Source organism: Nansenia antarctica (assembly GCF_963989245.1).
Source record: "Nansenia antarctica genome assembly, chromosome: 4".
Lineage (NCBI taxonomy): Eukaryota > Metazoa > Chordata > Actinopteri > Argentiniformes > Microstomatidae > Nansenia > Nansenia antarctica.
Genome location: NC_137689.1, coordinates 55432994 through 55451802, shown reverse-complemented (window position 1 = coordinate 55451802; position 18809 = coordinate 55432994). Strand labels below are relative to the sequence as shown.

The window sequence follows — 18809 nt, the reverse complement described above, 5'->3', positions numbered from 1 at the left end:
ATGTTATATACGTATGTATGTATGTATATTAGCACTGATGCACTTCATATTTTTAAAGTCATTATCAAACATATCATACAAGTTCCATTTTATGGGCTTTGAACATCCTTATATGGGAAATTGCTCCCATTAAGGAAGGCTGTTTCATGAAAACAGAAAACAGCAGACTCTTAGTGTTGGGACACGTGAGTTAGAGAGTCATGACTCATGAACTATTTACTTCTGGCTTACCTGATACCCCATTTTGCACATGGTCCTGCATGAATATTGAGATTAATGCATACTGCACTTCTGATTTTACCAGTCAGAGACAGTCACCTCCCTTGCACAATCCAGGATGTGCACTACAGAAAACAAACAAACAAACACACTTTAATTACATTTTAAGCATTGAACAAGAACACTGGAAGCTGTGAGAGATCTCGTGTGACTGAGGTAATACTGTATGTGTATTTCTGCATTGAAGAGAGTGTATTTGTATTTTTGTGTGTGAGGGATGTGGTGTTGGGTAATACTGTCCTACTCCTAGAGAGTCTATTTGTGAGCTTAAATTTGTCTTATATTTGTGTGATTCTAAGCATGCCAAATACAACTGTTTGTAGCAAAGTAGATGAGAATAAAGGATTTTATTGCAACTGTGTATGTGTGAGAATAGGGTTTTAAGGGTTTTATTGAGGGTATTTATTGTGTGTGTGTGTGTGTGTGTGTGTGTGTGTGTGTGTGTGTGTGTGTGTGTGTGTGTGTGTGGACTTGGACTTCTATGGCATCAATCATTAGAAGGATAGTAATGGGTTGTGCAAAATAAATACATTAATAGTGTCAGTGATTATATAGATGTAACATACTTTAAGAAAGCAAAAAAGGAAAGTATAACGTATACTTGTACTGTATAAGAGTGTATCCTCTTTATATTTAGGGATCTATTTAGGGATCTTGAAAAACCCATTCTCAGCCAGGTAGAGAAGGTGTATGTATGCAACCACTAGGTGTCACTCGGGTGCAGGCAATGAACTTGTCAGTGTGTCTAAAGAGGATTATCGAAGATGTGACAGCAGACGTAAGGATGCAAGCTGCCGTTAAATTCAACAACAGAAGGTGAGCTTCCCCGCAACTCGACGGTTGGACCTCGCGTTTAGTGTGAATAAAGTGAGTAAAAGGAGAAAGCCATGAATTCATACTTTGTTTGATGCCAGTCGAAGGGTAGAACCACCCGGTGTAGTCGGTGAAAGAAGGATTTGATCACACTGTCTTGACGGGGTCGTGTTTATTTCGATACAGGGCAAAGTGAATACTTCTCTGCCCAGAGCACTGAATAGACGAGGATGCTCTCCGTCTAGCGTCCTGTTACTGTAGCCTGTGCTCAGAGCAGAGACAGAGAGCTAATTACCGGTATTACATTGCTAGCTAACTTCAACACAATGACTTCATGAATGTCATAATGTGCTTTTGTTTTCTGCATGCAACTGTTTGGCCTGTTACAGTGATAGGCTAGCTGTCATCATTTTGGCGATGGCCACCCACTCACTGTGACCACGTATACATTTCAAAACAACTCTATTATTAGCTAGCTAGAGACATGTTTGTTTATCTTACTTACTTGGATCTAGTGAACCGCATAATGAAGTAATATTCCTATTCCTATTGCAGGTGCTTGGATACAGATGAGAGCTGTGAAGTGGATACTCTCTGCTCTAACGTTGCTGCATCTCTATAATGAAAGATATTGGGCAAAATTTATATTTCTAACAGACATAATGTATTTTTCTAACAGCCCCTAACAGGCTTCAAAAGCTGAGGCTATAATGCAGCACGTGGTCTAGCTATCCTCCAACCTTCACTACCCTGCTGCACCTAACCCCCCAACTGTGCCAACATGGACTGGTTCGTCTTCCCCGTTGATAACCTACTGTGCATGTTCCTTGGCATCTCCCTAACTGTGTGGTTGGTCTTCATCATTGTGCCAGCTATCCTTGGTGTTTCCTTTGGGATCCGGAGACTCTACATGAAGACCCTTCTCAAGGTCTTTGAGGTGAATTCACCTGGTCAGACACAGACTCAACTCAATGTCTGTCTTGAATTATCTTTGATATAGGACAGTTCACCTACTTCAAGGATGGAGAAAGGACTGGACGGGTTACGAATAAAGACAACTTCAGGGACATTATAAAGCAGACTCTACACACTAGTGGTCACATGACCAACTAGCCTAACACAAGTTATCATTACGTTATATCTGACTCCAAAATATTTTTTAGGATCGATAATGATTTGCTCATCCCTGTGTGACAGACCCTTGATCATGTTGGATCCTAGATTCCATTAAGACTAGCCAGTGGTATTACCATGCTTTCAAGTTAGAAGAAAACATGAGGAGTTTACACATGGTCCATTACCTCGAGTCTACGTGCATGTGAACATTAGACATTAATGGTGAACTCTGAGTTAACCTGGTGACAATTATGTTTTATTTGAACAGAACCTTTATCTAGAGCACAACATCACATTAATGCACATCGGAAGAATGAGAATAGAGTATCAACAAATTAATGAGGATTAATTAGGGATCTGGATTCAATGTAAAAAAAAAAAAGATTGGCCCCTGGATTTTCAAGGGCTTGGTCCTGTTGTGTCTGCCCTTAACACATGATCAGACACCAACCTGTTGCATTAGACATAAGCATCTGACAGTGTTCCCTGCTGTATGGGCTGACTTTTCTGCACTACATTTCACAATTCCTCCCTGCTGCTGTTGAACAGTTTCAAGGATTGCAGCACCGCCCACACATATGGTATGCCTCAGGCCATCTTACTGTAGATCAATTCACTGATGTGGTGTTGGGCATTTCATGGATACAATCATTATTATCATCTACTACCTCATTCTAACAAAGGATTGTGGTTCTTTCAAAGAAAAACAAACATTAGTTAATTAGATGTGGCAAGTTGGCGAGGAAATCATTTAGGCAGGGATATTACATCTAGACGTACAGTCTGCTGTCCTCCCAGTATTCTGTTATTACATAACATTGAGTGAAGTGTGTTAACCCACAACTACTGGAGTTGGCCATCTGAAATTATGTTGATTGCTAATCTCTGCCCCATAAAAGACTAATTGATTGGCATGTGAGGTGATGTCAGTTCTGTGGTAGCACAAAAGTGGAAATGTAATGCATTGCTTGATGACAGTTAGTCAGTGTCCACACATTTCTTGTTTCATTCTAATAATGAAATTATATTAATATTACATAATATTACCGTATCTTTTTAGTGGGCCACTCTGCGTATGGAGAGAGGAGCAAAAGAGAAGAATCAACATCTGCATAAACCCTATAGCAATGGTAAAGGCTTTGATTATCAGTAGTCTCTTTCACTTATGGGAATTGTTCACGGTCAGCAACTTTAATCTTTCTATATGTCTATTTCTCTGTCCCTCCCTCTCCCCATCTCTCTCCCTCTCTCCATCTCTCTCAGGTATCATTGCTAAAGAGCCCTCCTCTTGGGAGCAGGAGATCCAGGCGATCCGAGGGACTGGCAGCGGTCTGGGCTCTGAGCCTGAGTTTGAGATGGCTGACATCTTTTACTTCTGCCGGCGCGGAGTGGAGAGCATCGTGGACGACGAGGTGACCAAGCGCTTCTCAGCCGAGGAGCTGGAGTCCTGGAACCTGCTGACTCGCAGCAACTACAACTTCCGCCACATCAGCCTGAGGCTCAGCGTGCTCTGGGGCCTGGGCCTCCTCATACGCTACGGCTTTCTGCTGCCACTCAGGTCAGGGCTCAGGTCAGAGAGTATCAGGCCAGAGAGGCTCAGGCCAGAGAGGCTCAGGCCAGAGAGGCTCAGGCCAGAGAGGCTCAGGTCAGAGAAGGTCAGGACAGAGAGTATCAGGACAGAGAGGCTCAGGCCAGAGAGTGAGAGGGTCAGGACAGAGAGGGTCAGGACAGAGAGGGTCAGGTCAGAGAGTATCAGGTCAGAGAGGGTCAGGTCAGAGAGGGTCAGGACAGAGAGGGTCAGGTCAGAGAGTATCAGGACAGAGAGGCTCAGGCCAGAGAGGGTCAGGCCAGTTCAGGAAACTTCTATGACAGTGTAAGAAATTGAATAAAGAGCTTTTGTTTTGGTGTTGGACTCGTACGCCACAAGTTATGAGAATGAGATGAGTTTATGAGAACAGTGAATAAGAGGATGTCCTTATCAAGAATAAGTGAACCGCTCCGGACAAGGCTATGTTATGACACAGCAACGTAGTTCTCTCATGCTGTTCAGTAGGTTGATGTACCAGTGTGGTGGACAAGATTAACATTCAGATTCAATTCATTCTTCTACAGGGTGACTCTGGCTGCCACTAGTGTTGGTCTGTTCTTGGTCCTGACTACTATATTGGGCTTTTTTCCAAACGGCAAGTAAGTTTCCAACACTTTCCTAGAATACACCCAGACTGACATACTTTATACAGAACAAGGTGTACTGTTCTTATGGCAGGTTTCTCTGTGAGTGAAAGGCTTATTCCCAGTATGTTCTCTCCTCAGGTTGAGGACATACCTCAGTGAGAAAGTTCATCTGATGTGTTTCCGCATCTGTGTGAGAGCCCTCACCGCCATCATCACTTACCACCACAGGTACTGTATACCAAATACTCACTGGCAGGTGAGGGCTCTGGCACAACAGAAACACACAGCAACTTCAGGAGAGCTCTCACTTATTCTATTCAGTGACTTAATACCCACCTTGTGCTGAGCTCAGAGCTAGGGCTTTCACACCGGCAGTTCCGAACGCCGGTTCGCGTTCGCGTTCGGAAACCTCCGAACGTTGGCGCTGTCTGGCGAACGAGCCCGTGTTCATACCAGTGTATCGTTCGCCAGACAGCGCCAACGTTCGGAGGTTTCCGAACGCGAACGCGAACCGGCGTTCGGAACTGCTGGTGTGTAAGCCCTAAGCATGACATACAGTGAGACAGTGTAATGGGATAGTGAAGCACTTTTTCTTCTTTTGGCTATATACTACTTCTGTTTCAAAAGGTTTGGTTTGAAATCAAACAATTATTAGGTTAAGTAGACATTATCTTATTTTTCATAGTATTTGTGTACATTGGTTTCACCATTTAGAAATTACAACATGTTTTATACATAGTCCTCCTATTTCATGGTACCATATGGGACAGATTCATATAATGTCCAAATTAAGCACTGATGTTTAGTATTTGGTTGACAATCCTTTGCATGCAATAACTGCCGGAAGTCTGTGACCCATTGACCCCACAAGATTTTTCTCTTGAATTATGTTACAATCTGTTGATTTTGGCAAGTGTAAGATTTTGGCTATGTTTCTTATAGTTGTTTTCAGATTTTTCAGCCTAATAATGGCTTCCTTGACTTTCATTGACACCTCTTTGGTCCTCATGTTGACACACCAATAGCAGACTCCAAAGGCAAACACAAAGCCTAGAATCAATACTACACAGTGATAGCTCTGTTATGCCTGTGCAAATGATGTGATGGAACACACCTGACTTAGCAGAAACACCTGTCAAGCCATTGTTCCATTACTCTTGGTGATTTAACAATTTATAAAATGTATTGTGATTTCTAAATAGTGAAACCATATTATTTAGCCTACATGGATACTCAAATAAAAACGGAGAATCCCTACTTTGACCTAATAGTAATTGTTTGATTTTCAAATCCAACATTTTGGAGTATAGAGCCACAAGAAGAAAACATTCTTCACTGTCCCATTACTTACTCAGGCTACTGTATGTCCATTAGGATGCTACAGGGTACTCACGGATTGTTGGTGCTTTGTAGACTATCATTCAGTCCATTTGCTCTGTCCACAGTGAGAACAAACCTAAGAATGGAGGCATCTGTGTGGCCAATCACACAACTCCCATTGATGTCATCATCTTGGCCAATGATGGCTGCTATGCTATGGTATGGATATTCCCAGGATGAAACTGTCTAGTGTTGATACCCTAACCCTAACCCTAATAAGGGGTGACTTTCTTATAAGTTGTGTATGAATCCTATGGGCATGGTTAGCATCATGTGTGTGCCACTGGCAGGGTTTGAACTGGGGACCTCTTGCCTGGATACCACAGATGTAAAGCAGTATACCAAGAGGACATCCTCGTGGTACATGTACATTATATCTAGGCTTAGAGGTTACAGGCAGGGATTCCAAATCACCTCTGCTACATGTGGTATCATATGGACAGCATATTATTGTAAATGTGTCACCCACATCTGGAGTTGTGTTGTTATGAAGCTGAGTGTGAACCTTCTTCTTCAGGTTGGTCAGGCACACGGAGGGCTTATGGGGGTCGTCCAGAGAGCCATGGTGAAATCCTGCCCCCACATCTGGTTTGAGCGATCTCAAGTCAAAGACAGACACCATGTGGCCAAAAGGTAACACTGCAGCTGATTGTTGAGAAACACCACACACACAATTTGTCATTCTCAGACTATTGTTAAAGGGACTTAAAAAGCAGCAACACCACCACCGCCTCATAATCTGGTGAACACAGTTTGTTATTGACTAAGAGGTTTTTTAAATTTTATTTCAGGCTTAGTGACCATGTGGCGGACAAAACTAAACTGCCTATTCTCATCTTCCCAGAGGGTTAGTATGGTGAGGTTGGGAGTAGTTAATACATTGCATAGATTGTCAGCATAGATGATTGTAAGCTATGTCTGTTTCACTGTGCTAATGTCTAATGCAAATGATGGCATGTCATTGATATATTTTCCACGTAGGTACTTGCATCAACAACACCTCGGTGATGATGTTCAAGAAGGGCAGCTTTGAGATCGGCTGCACTGTCTACCCCGTGGCAATCAAGGTAGGAACTCGTCCTCTCTGAAGGGCTGTCCACATCTACCACGCTGGCAACAGTCCAAGATGGCCGCGCGCTTAGACGCTGCAGCTGGAGTGGCTTCCACACTGGTGTTTCTTTGTGTTTTTAAGTACATTTGTATGTACACTTTTATTTTAGTACTTATAGGGAACAGTTGCGTAAATTGTACCTACAGCAGGCTCGACTTATTAGAAGTCGGCACGCAAAACGACAAGATAGTTACGGCGGAGTTTCTGGAGCAAAACAGGATAAACAAAGAGATCGCCCGTCTACCGGGAGAACCTTGGTACTCAGTTCCCTCCCTGAGGCGGAAACGCCGGGGAGGCCTGCTAGCAAGATTAAGACGTAGCCCAAACAAACCTGCTTTGCCAAGTATTTTCCTCTCCAACGTCAGATCCCTGACGAACAAGATGGATGAACTGAGACTACAGGTTGCCAAAAACAACATCGTAGGGGATAGCTGTGTGATTATTCTGACCGAAACCTGGCTAAATGACAACATTGTGGACGCAGCTGTTAGCTTGGAGGGGCGCACGCTACATCGCGCTGACCGAACGGAGCTTAGCGGCAAGTCAAGAGGAGGTGGGATCATAATATCGACGAAGGATAGCTGGTGCTTAAACACGAAAACTGTAAGTAGCCACTGCTCCCCAGACCTGGAATACTTGACTGTTAAATGCCGACCCACATACCTCCCGAGGGAGTTTAACGCGGTGCTAATAACATGTGTGTACATAGCGCCTAGCGCAGACAGCAGCCTAGCATTGGCGCGACTATATGAAGTCATCAGTGGCCAACAAAGCACTGATCCACAGGCTATTCACATCATAGCGGGGGATTTCAATCATGTCGACCTGAAGGCAGTACTACCCAAGTTCTATCAGCATGTGAAATGTGCAACGAGAGGAGAAAAAACACTGGACAAGGTATACACCAACATCAAACGTGCTTACAAGGCTAGTCCGCTAGCTCATCTAGGCATGTCTGACCATGTGTCAATCCTCCTGATTCCTGCATACACTACCATGGGGAAAAGTGCTCCCATCACCACTAAGACTGTCAGAACCTGGCCAGAAGGGTCCGCTCCACTGCAGATCTGCCTAAATGACACCCTATGGCAGGAATATGAACATGAGGACCTGGAACAGTACACGTCGTCGGTTCTGAACCACATAGTGAACTGCACCAACTCAGTCACCGTGGACAAACGGGTCCGGGTCTACCCCAACACGAAGCCATGGATGACTGGGAAGGTCCAAAAACTGATCAACGAGAGGGACAACGCCTTCTTCGCAGGGAAGAGCACACCGCTGTACAGCTCCACCAGGGCCAACCTAAAGCGCGGAATCAAAGCGGCCAAGGCAGAGCACAGAGAGAAGATTGAGGAATGCCTCCTGAGCAACGACTCCAGGCGGATGTGGCAGGGGGTTCAGCAGATGACAAACTTCAGAGCCAACAGGCTCACAGCCGCAGAGGACGACCCCCTGCTGGCGGGAAAGCTGAACACCTTCTACGCCCGGTTCGACGAGGGGCGAACGGAGGTAACCGCAACACAAACACCACTCTCTCCAGCTCTCAGCAGCCTCACCCTCACAGAGCATGAAGTGAGACGCGTACTGAAGGCGGTGGACCCCAGGAAAGCCTCGGGGCCGGATGGCGTCCTGGGACGGGTGCTGAGAGACTGCGCCGACCAGCTGGCCGGGGTTTTCACCAACATCTTTAACCAGTCCCTGTCCCAGGCCACCGTCCCACCCTGCCTGAAAACCTCAACTATCATCCCAGTCCCGAAGAAAAGCACGGTGAGCTGCCTAAACGACTACCGCCCGGTGGCACACACACCAATCATCATGAAGTGCTTCGAGAAACTAGTCCGGGCCCACATACTCACACGCCTCCCGCCCAACCTGGATCCATACCAGTTCGCCTACAGAGCCCACAGGTCCACAGAGGACGCCATCGCGACGACTCTCCACGCCACTCTATCCCACCTGGAGAGGGGAAACAGCTACGCGAGACTGCTCTTCGTGGACTTCAGCTCCGCCTTCAACACCATCCTTCCAGACAGGCTAGTGACCAAACTACTAGACCTGGGTCTATCACACTCTATATGTGCGTGGATCAAGGACTTCCTGACCGACCGCCCCCAGAGGGTGCGGGTGGGCCCCCACACCTCCACAGCCCTCAGCCTCAGCACTGGGTCCCCCCAGGGCTGCGTGCTAAGCCCCATCCTCTACAACCTCTACACCCACGACTTCACCCCCGTCCACCCCAGCAACTACATCGTAAAGTTTGCAGACGACACCACCGTGGTGGGATGTATCTCGGGGGGGGACGAGGCGGCGTACAGGGATGAGGTAGAGCAACTGAGCAAGCTGTGCAAGGTTAACAACCTGCTGCTGAACAAGTCAAAGACCCAGGAATTCATCGTAGACTTCAGGAGGAAAAAGTCCGAGATCCAGCCCCTGCTCATCGACGGAGAGAGCGTGGAGAGAGTCTCAACCCTCCGATTCCTGGGACATCACATGCGGGATGACCTGACCTGGAAGGACAACACAAAAGGCACCATCAAGAGGGCACAACAGCGGCTATACACCCTGAGATGCCTCAGGAAGGAACACAACAAGCAGGAGATACTGGTGGCCTTCTACCGCGGCGCAGTGGAGAGCATCCTCACCTACGGCATCTGCAACTGGTTCTCCAGCTGCACAACAGCGGAGAGAAATGCGCTACAGAGAGTAGTGAGAACAGCACAGAAGATCACCGGCGCCCCCCTCCCCTCTCTGGAAGAGCTGTACAACACACGCTGTCTCAGGAAGGCCTCAAAGATCTCCAGGGACCCGACCCACCCTGGGCACGTACACTTTACCAGGCTGCCCTCGAAAAGGAGGTTCAGGACCCTGGCCGCTAAGACAAACAGACTGAAGAACTGCTTCTACCACAGGGCCGTCCAGGCCCTGAACACAGCAAAGACCTAAGTTCTGGGCCCTGGACAGTCTGGACGGATTGTATGGCAGCTGCTGGACTGAAAAAATCAGGTGTAGAGCTGAGGCACAAACATGTACATTTCAAGCCTGCAAACTGTGACACTTTAAATAACGTGAAAAAATACTACTGTGCAATATGACAACCCTAGTTGACTATCTGTGCAGTATAGTACAGTGGATTGTGTACATAGCCTTTATTTATGTAAACCAGCTCCTTACCTTCTTGTGATTTTTTCTTTTTCTAAAAGTTTTTTTTTTTTTTTTTTCCTTTCCTAACACCAGAGGAGCCACCCCTCCTAAATTTCGTTGTTTGGTACCTGTACTGTAGCAATGACAATAAAGTCCATTCATTCATTCATTCAACATGTTGTCGTTCAAGACACTTGTTGATAACATTCTACCTTGCAAAGTGCATTACTTATAAACCAAAGATGGCCAACAATGATTTTCTAGTGTATGCACATCTTTCTCTTTCTTTCTGATCCGATGTGTTCTAACACTCTAACCTGTGTCCTGCTCTGTGTGACAGTACGACCCTCGGTTCGGCGATGCGTTCTGGAACAGCAGTAAGTTTGGAATGGTGAACTACTTGCTGAGGATGATGAGCAGCTGGGCCATCGTCTGTAGCGTCTGGTACCTGCCACCCATGAGGAGAGAGGTGAGACCTGTCATGTACACCTGAGGTTGTTGGCCTGTGTGATACTTTTTTGGGTTAATAAGGACTTCTAGTTCAGGAGCGATTGAGATAAGTCAACACTGAACACTGCTGTAGATGAGAGTCCATGTTGACTCATGTTCAGACTAATTCCTTTTCATGTGTTTCTCTGTTAAGGAGGGAGAGGATGCTGTGCAGTTTGCCAACAGAGTGAAAGCAGCCATCGCCACACAGGGAGGGCTAGTGGACCTGCTTTGGTGAGTTTTGAAGACACACACACACACACTTTGGGATTTGCCTTCCCTTGCATTTATTGATGTATTTGTCTGCTCTCTCAGGGATGGAGGGCTGAAGAGAGCTAAGGTGAAAGACACCTTTAAAGAGGAGCAGCAGAAGCTGTACAGCAAGGTGCTGGTTGGGGACCAGGAGGACCTTAGTGAAGATAGGCTTCTTGAAGATGGACCACAGGAACAGGAAGCAGAGGAGCAGGAACAACTCAATCAGGAGAGAGGCTCAGAGACCAAAAAGGACCAATGAAGATGGTTTTCCTCTTACGAAGTGGTGGCAGAGCCCAGGTCACTGTTTTAGTCATCTGATACAAGTCACTAAACTATATGACTGGAAATCTCAAAGTTAATGACCTCAATCAAATACACTACTAGAATAGATTGAGAATATGTAAGAGCTTTTCAAACGTTCAGTGTGACTGAAACAATATTATTCTCTATTCTCCATTTGGCTGCAAGCCAAAAAGTGCTGCACTATGCTCACATGATTTGATTAATGTTAATAGTTTTAATGTTTTTATTTAATATTTGTATGAGTATGTATGTTGTTGTTACTCATTTGTGCATGTTGTGAAATAGGAGGAAGGGTTACAAGTAGATATTTTAAGGATATGGGGTTATAGGCCAATGAAGTGCAGACTGTGACAGATAAATAAAACATGATAGGTCAGGATTTGCTCTTTTGTATGTTCTCACAGTACACTTGGAACCATGCTTTGAAGGGCTGCATTACCATTGTAACCTTGTAACCTCGACTGTTGTATTTGTAATTAAAACATGCTACAATTTGAATATTGACTCAAATAACGCAGGCAAAAGTGGCAAATGAGTATGCTATTTTGGGATTGCAAAGTCATTTGCACATTAGAATGAACTTTTGAATTTTGTCAGCTACAAAGCAGCGCATGACTTTGGAAATTAAATGTCAAATGGCTTTGCATTATAATTGTAATATTGACAGCGAATGTGCACATCGGGTACATGAAAATGAAAATGCAAATCATTAGAATTGCATTTGAATTTGAATATTGTCTGAAAGAATGCATGCAAAAGTGGAACATGCAATTGCAATCTCATATAGCATTAGCATTTGAATTGAGTCAGCTATATGCTTCCATAGACGTAAGGATGCAAGCTGCCGTTAAATTCAACAACAGAAGGTGAGCTTCCCCGCAACTCGACGGTTGGACCTCGCGTTTAGTGTGAATAAAGTGAGTAAAAGGAGAAAGCCATGAATTCATACTTTGTTTGATGCCCGTCGAAGGGGAGAACCACCCGACGACCCGGTGTAGTCGGTGAAAGAAGGATTTTATCACACTGTACCTTCTTGACTTTCTTGTATGTTTCTTTCTTCTTGTTTTTCTTTTCTTCTTTCGCTCTTTCCCTTGCCTCATCCTCCTCAATTAGGGGCTCATACCTCTCCGGTAAAAAGGCGAAATGAACCTCTCTGTAAAACTTCTCTTTCTTCTTGTTCCCATTCTCTACCTGTGAGCCATCGCCAGGTGCAGTGCTCCCCAGCCGTTCCGAACTGTCTACCTGTCGCTGATACCTTGCTCCTCCTGCGTGCGTCTCACCTGACAATTCTGTGTTGCCATCAAATAACCTCGATACGACTGATTTGGGCTTCATTTTGGTGAGGGTCAGGTGGTTGCTGGCGTTCTGTGCTGCAGTGCTGGAATGAGAAGTGCCACTTCCTGAGGGATGTTGTCAACTGAAGTTATGTGCGTGAATTCCAATGGACTGGTCTTATGCGCTAGTAGGATTTGGCACAGTGCCCTTAAAGCCACAGTCCGTCATGTTCACAATTATAGGGAAACTCAATTTAATACATAGGCCTACATCTTGATTTTAATGAAGAATATGACTTACTTTATGATAGCCACAATACCAAGGACTGGTTGCAAAAAAAAACATGTCAAAATGAGATGATTTAAAGTAGCCTAATTATTTAGCCTCAAGTTATATTTAGAAAAGTTTATTCTGCTGATAATGCTACTCCCTGTGCGGTCCTTTCTCTGGATGCAGAGAAAGCTTTTGACCGTCTGGAGTGGCACTACCTATGGTCTGTTCTCCAGCTTATGGGTTTCGGGACAAATTTCACCAACATGATAAATGTAACAGAGTTGGGAATGTATGTTTAGTTGTGGTGAATGTAGATGAGTTTCGCCGTGCTTGAGCAGCCCTGGTTGTTGTTGGAGCCCCCCTTTGGAGTTTGGGTGTACTGCAGGTCTGCGCGTTCTTTTGTCCTTCTCTTGTTGCCGTACCTACGGTGGTACCAGAACATGGCCGCCATCTTAATGGGTATGTGCGTGATGTGAAATGCTCCTCGTGTTTTGTTGTTTGTGTGGAGAATCTTGTAATGTAGGGTGAAAATGTTGGTGTAGTACTGTGCTGTTTGTTTTTACATGTATTGTGATGATGTGAAACAGAACATTTATTGTATGTTATTTTGAACGCGCAGATTCACAAGAGTTGCAGAACAGAGAAGAATTGTGTTTTATATGTCTTCTCTGCAGGTATGTTGCTCCACATGTTGTTTGTAATTGTTATTTGTAATGTTTGAGGGAAATTTGTGTTCGTTCTGTAAACAAATTATCCTGATGTGAAATATACATAGACGGTGGTACCAGAACATGGCCGCCATCTTAATGGATTCACAAGAGTTGCAGAACAGAGAAGAATTGTGTTTTATATGTCTTCTCTGCAGGTCAAATAAAAAGAATTGATGTAAAGAAGGTTGCCTGTTTGACCATCGTTACATAAAGACCCTTTATTCCTCTCCTTCAGCTATGGTTATGACTGGGAATGTGTGTTCCTCTTTATTTCCTGTCGGACGCTCCTCGCGCCAAGGCTGCGTTTTTTCTCCACTTTTGTTCACTTTATCTTTGGAGCCTTTAGCCCAGGCTGTGCGTCAGTCACCCCACATTCCGATAACTGCCCATGGCACGGATCATTATATCTCACTTTATTGTGACGACATTCTACTCTATCTTGGTGATGCCGTAAATTCAACCCCACATCTTTTATCTATTTTTCACCAGTATGGGAGCATTTCCGGTTATAAAATTAACTGGTCCAAGTCGGCTTTCCTTCCCATCAATGAGGCCTCAAGGCAGGCATCACTACCATCAGATATATCCCAGTGGTTGACCATTTCAAATATCTAGGTTTATCAATCTATCCATCACTACAAACTACAATACCTTATAATTATAACTCTACCTTGAAACAAGTGGAGACGGATCTGGAGCGCTGGTCATCTATTCCCAACTCTTTCCGATCTAGAGTTTCCATTATTAAGATGAACATCTTGCCCCGGGTTAACTTCTGTAGTGCTATGCTCCCCTTGGCTCCACCTGCTGGACACTGGGACAAATTACATAAATTGGTCTCCAGGTATGTCTGGAAAGGGAAACGCCCACGGATGAAAATGTCCACTCTGCAGAAACACACATCCTCTGGTGGTCTTGGATTGCCTAATTTCCAGTTTTATTTTTGGTCAACAACCCTTCGTGCTCTTCACACCTGGCTCAACCCAGATGCACAAGTAGCCTGGCGATCTCTGGAGGAGAAGTTGGTGAGCCCACATAGGCTTCAGGATGTTATCTATTCTAACATTCCTCTCAAAACCTGTAAATCCAAGTTTGGCCCTTTAATCTCTCATCTTGTCGCCACATGGAGAACTGTAGAAATGCAGGCCAACATTCATCTGAAGTTCCATCCTTACATTCCGTTATTTAATAACTTTGCCATTTGCTCAGGAGGTTCTCAGTGGAGTGGAAAAGTGGTTTACACCCTATCTGACATCACTGTAGGTAATGAATTTAGATCATTTCAAGACCTGCAATCTCACTTTAATTTACCTGGCACCTCTTTCTTTTTCTACCTCCAGCTCCGCAGTGCCCTACGGGCATACGGAGTCCCCTGGGGAGAAGACTTGAAGGTACATCCCATCCACAAAATGTTTGTTGGTAAACCTACCACAGCCTTAGTCTCTAACCTTTACACACTTATGATCAAATGTGCAGATATCCCTCTACAAATTAACTTGCGTTGGAGCCATGACCTTTCTATCTCACCATCTACAATCAATTGGACTACGGTTTGGACTAAGATCAACTTAGCATCTCGCAACCCCAATCATCAGATGATTCACTATAACTTTGCACACAGGCTATACTGTACACCCCGCAAACTTTTTTTTATGAAATTAACACCCTCGCCAAACTGTCAGTTATGCTCATTAAACACAACAGGAACTTTCATCCATATGGTGTGGGATTGACCTGGTGTTAAATCATTCTGGGGTATGGCCATCAATAAGATGTCTGAGTTTCTTGGGTCCTCTATCCCCTGCTCCCCAATAATTCTACTACTGAATGATTTTACCAGTTTAAATTTATCAATGATGCACCAACGCTGGCTTCTGGTAGGCCTCACAGCCGCCAAAAAACTGGTAGCTCAGAGGTGGAAAGACCCCCATGACTTGTCCTATCAGCATTGGTTAAACACTGTGTTAGATCTAGCCAAACTAGAAAGGTCCGTGGCCAGCATGCATGGCGCCCAAGAAGAGAATATTAGTTTATGGACTTCCTTTATAGAATGTATGCAGAGGTGATATGCATAACTTATGGTTATTCCACTAGTATGATTATATATATTTTTTTTCCTTCTCTTCCATTTTCCTTTCTTTATTCTCTTCTTTCAAAGGCCATTCATTATGTTTATAACATTATAGTACTAAAATACTATTATAATAATCTTAAATAGGCTACTATTAATAATTGTAATGGTGTGGGTATTGATATTTGAATATTATAGTATTTAATGTTTTATGTTTATCCTATTATGTTTATTTATTTTATTTGGTGGCATTTATGTTGAGCTGGTTTAAATCCTTCTTGAGGGTTTTTGGGCGGAGTAAGACCTTGGTGTGGGAGGGTGGGTAGGTGGAATGTATGCAGGTATGAATGTTGTGTATTTTGGTAATTGTTTTGTCATTGTCCTTTGTGTGTTTGTACATAACATAAAATAAAAAAATTGATCACAAAAAAGAAAAGTTTATTAAGTCATTCCTTGAGCACTGCAATGTCAGAGATCAAAACAGGCAGACAGGAAGGCAGGCAGGCAAGCAGACAGACACAGGCAGGTGTTCTGTTCGGTGTGGCTTTAAAGAAGAGGATTCTCAGTCTTCCCCTTCCTGGTTCCTCTGGCCAAATGGCAGTGTGGTTTGACCACGGTCAGGGTCTTTCAGGCGGATGATTTGGATCATCTTGTTCACTGGGAGTGAACTAGGGGAAGACAAACCAGCCATTTAACCACATTTTGCTAAATGAGCCTAGCTACATTGTGCTCTCATGCTAAATTAGTCTAGTTACATAATGCTCTTATGCGAAATTAGCCTAGCTAAACAATGCCCTTATGCTAAATAAGCCTATCTACATTGTGCTCTCATGCTAAATTAGCCTAGCAAAATTGTGCTCTCATGCTAAATTAGCCTAGCTAAACAATACCCTTATGCTAAATTAGCCTAGCTACATTGTGCTCTCATGCTAAATTAGCCTAGCTACATTGTGCTCTCATGCTAAATTAGCCTAGCTAAACAATGCCCTCATGCTAAATTAGCCTAGCTACATTGTGCTCTCATGCTAAATTAGCCTAGCTAAACAATGCCCTCATGCTAAATTAGCCTAGCTACACCCCAGATATGGATCTTCTTGATGTTAAAATATATAATTGTTTACATTCTTTAATTCTTTGAGGCAATTCAAAACCCAAAATTGTCAAGAGATGTGATGACAGAAGAAAAACAAACAAACAAATGTACCGTATTTTCCAGACTATAAGTCACACTTTTTTTCATAGTTTTACATTACCGTCTACAGCCGCGAGAGGGCGCTCTGGGCTTGTGACAACTATTTGGCAAGCGACATCAGCCAGATCATGGCAGTACAGAGGCTGAGGAAGCGAGTCATGGCAGTACAGAGGCTGAGGAAGCGAGTCATGGCAGTACAGAGGCTGAGGAAGAGACACCAGTTGTCCCTAGTTCAGCTGCAGCTGGTCCTCATGGTATGAATGTTTATGATTTCCACTTTTTGTTCCAGTCCATTATTACATTTGAATCAAACCCATATAATACAAGTAGTGACATGTTATCAAAGCTACAGTACAGTATCATGTGTTAGCTTTAATCAAAAGTATATTTACTTGGTGAATATAAGTTGTGACATTGACCATCAGGGAGTAATCCGATCAGACCTATATCTGATTTTTTTCCCCTCCTTTATTTTTATTTTCCTAGATATTTCCAAACACAGAGGAGATGGCCCGACACAACCATCCTTGGAGACGTTTCCCAAGACATTGCAGGGTGGAGCCAGAAGGAGTTTCCGTGCCGACTGGTACAAGATACATCCCTGGCTGGAATACTCCCAGTCGAAAGACGCAAGTTATTGTTTCTCTTGTAGACACTTTTCTCTGCCTAATGCCCCTAAGAGTGTGTTTATGGATGGATATTCAAATTGGAAGAAAGCCACATTTAAGGACAGTGGATTTTGTTCCCATGCTAAATCTGAGAGCCATGTTAATGCAATGTTTGCGTGGACAGAGAATAAGAAAATGATAGATAAAAACACATCAATGTTAGTAATGATGGATGAAGAGTCCAGAAAAAAAGTAATCGAAAATCAGAAATATATCAAAACACTAGGTGAAGTTCTGCTGTTAACAGCAACTCAAAATATTTCCCAGCGGGGTCACAGGGAATCTCCTGAGTCTGATAATAGAGGCAATTTCTTAGAGATTTTAGATGTCCTATGCAAGCATGACCCATTTTTAAAGAAAATAATGGAAGAGCAAGCCAAAAATGCTAAATACGCATGCAGCAGTATCCAAAATGAAATACTCCAGTGTTTGGCAGGGATGGTTCAAGAGGAGATCATAAAGGAGGTCAAAGAGAGTGCACAGTTTTCTGTTCTAGTGGATGAAACGAAAGATGTCAAGAAAAAAGAGCAGATGTCTTTTGTTCTTCGTTACTACTATAACGGTGTAGTACATGAGAGTTTTCTGGAGTTTCAAGAGGCAGAGAAACTGGATGCTGCCAGTTTAACAGAAAAAATGATAGGCTGTTTAGAGAAGCATGGGCTAGAATATAAGAAAAACCTAGTTGGTCAAGGCTACGATGGAGCATCAACTATGAGTGGGAAGCATTCTGGTGTCCAAGCCAAAATAAAAGAAGTAGCCAAGCATGCATTTTACGTTCATTGCAGTGCACACTGCTTAAACTTAGTGATAGTGGACAGTGTGAAATCTGTACCCGACGCTGCAAATTTATTTTCATTGTTAGAGCGACTGTATGTATTTATATCAGGGTCTTATGTCCATCCCAAATGGTTGGCGGTGCAGAGGGAGATGTTTGATGGTGAACCAAGGGAACTCCAGCGGCTCAGCGATACACGATGGGCCTGCAGATATTTAGCTTGTCGCAATGTTATGGATAGGTTGCCTGCTTTAATGCAAGTACTTGAAGACATTTCAGATGAGGACAATCCGGACAGAGCTGTTGAAGCAAGAGGGCTACTGGTTCAAATTGATCTGAATTTTATTGGATGCCTTACAGTTTTTAGAAAAGTACTAGGTGACACCCGATTTTTGTCAGATATGCTCCAGTCAACACAGCTTGACCTTACTAAAGCTGTTGAGCTAATTGAAACACTACAACAGACTCTAAAAAACTATCGTACTGAGACATATTTTGATGAGCTTTGGATTGAAATACTCAACACCTGTGAAAGTTGTAACATTTCTACAACTCACACTCATAAGAGGGCAAGACGGATAACAAAGAAACTTAAAGGTAGTGTTATCACGTCTACACTAGGACAGCACACAATACCAGACAGCAAAAAGTCTTTTCTAACTAAAATATTTTATCCTGTCATTGATTGCATGATTGGTGAAATGCAAAGACGATTCTCTAGCTTTAACTGTCACATCATGCAGGGTATCCAGGCACTGAATCCATCCAGCAGCAGCTTTT

General features: G+C 43.8%; 1 protein-coding gene across 1 annotated transcript; it reads left to right on the top strand.

Moving 5' to 3' along the window:
• Nucleotides 1–1873: 1873 nt before the first annotated feature.
• On the top strand, nucleotides 1874–11021 carry LOC308156113 (glycerol-3-phosphate acyltransferase 4-like; the record flags this gene model as incomplete). The annotated part of the gene is made up of 12 exons (XM_080529472.1): nucleotides 1874–2029; nucleotides 3269–3338; nucleotides 3472–3766; nucleotides 4321–4395; nucleotides 4522–4611; nucleotides 5829–5922; nucleotides 6281–6396; nucleotides 6555–6610; nucleotides 6745–6830; nucleotides 10359–10487; nucleotides 10662–10741; nucleotides 10823–11021. The coding sequence occupies 12 exons, from the start codon at nucleotides 1874–1876 to the stop codon at nucleotides 11019–11021; spliced, it is 1446 nt and encodes a 481-aa protein (XP_080385598.1).
• Nucleotides 11022–18809: the final 7788 nt, after the last annotated feature.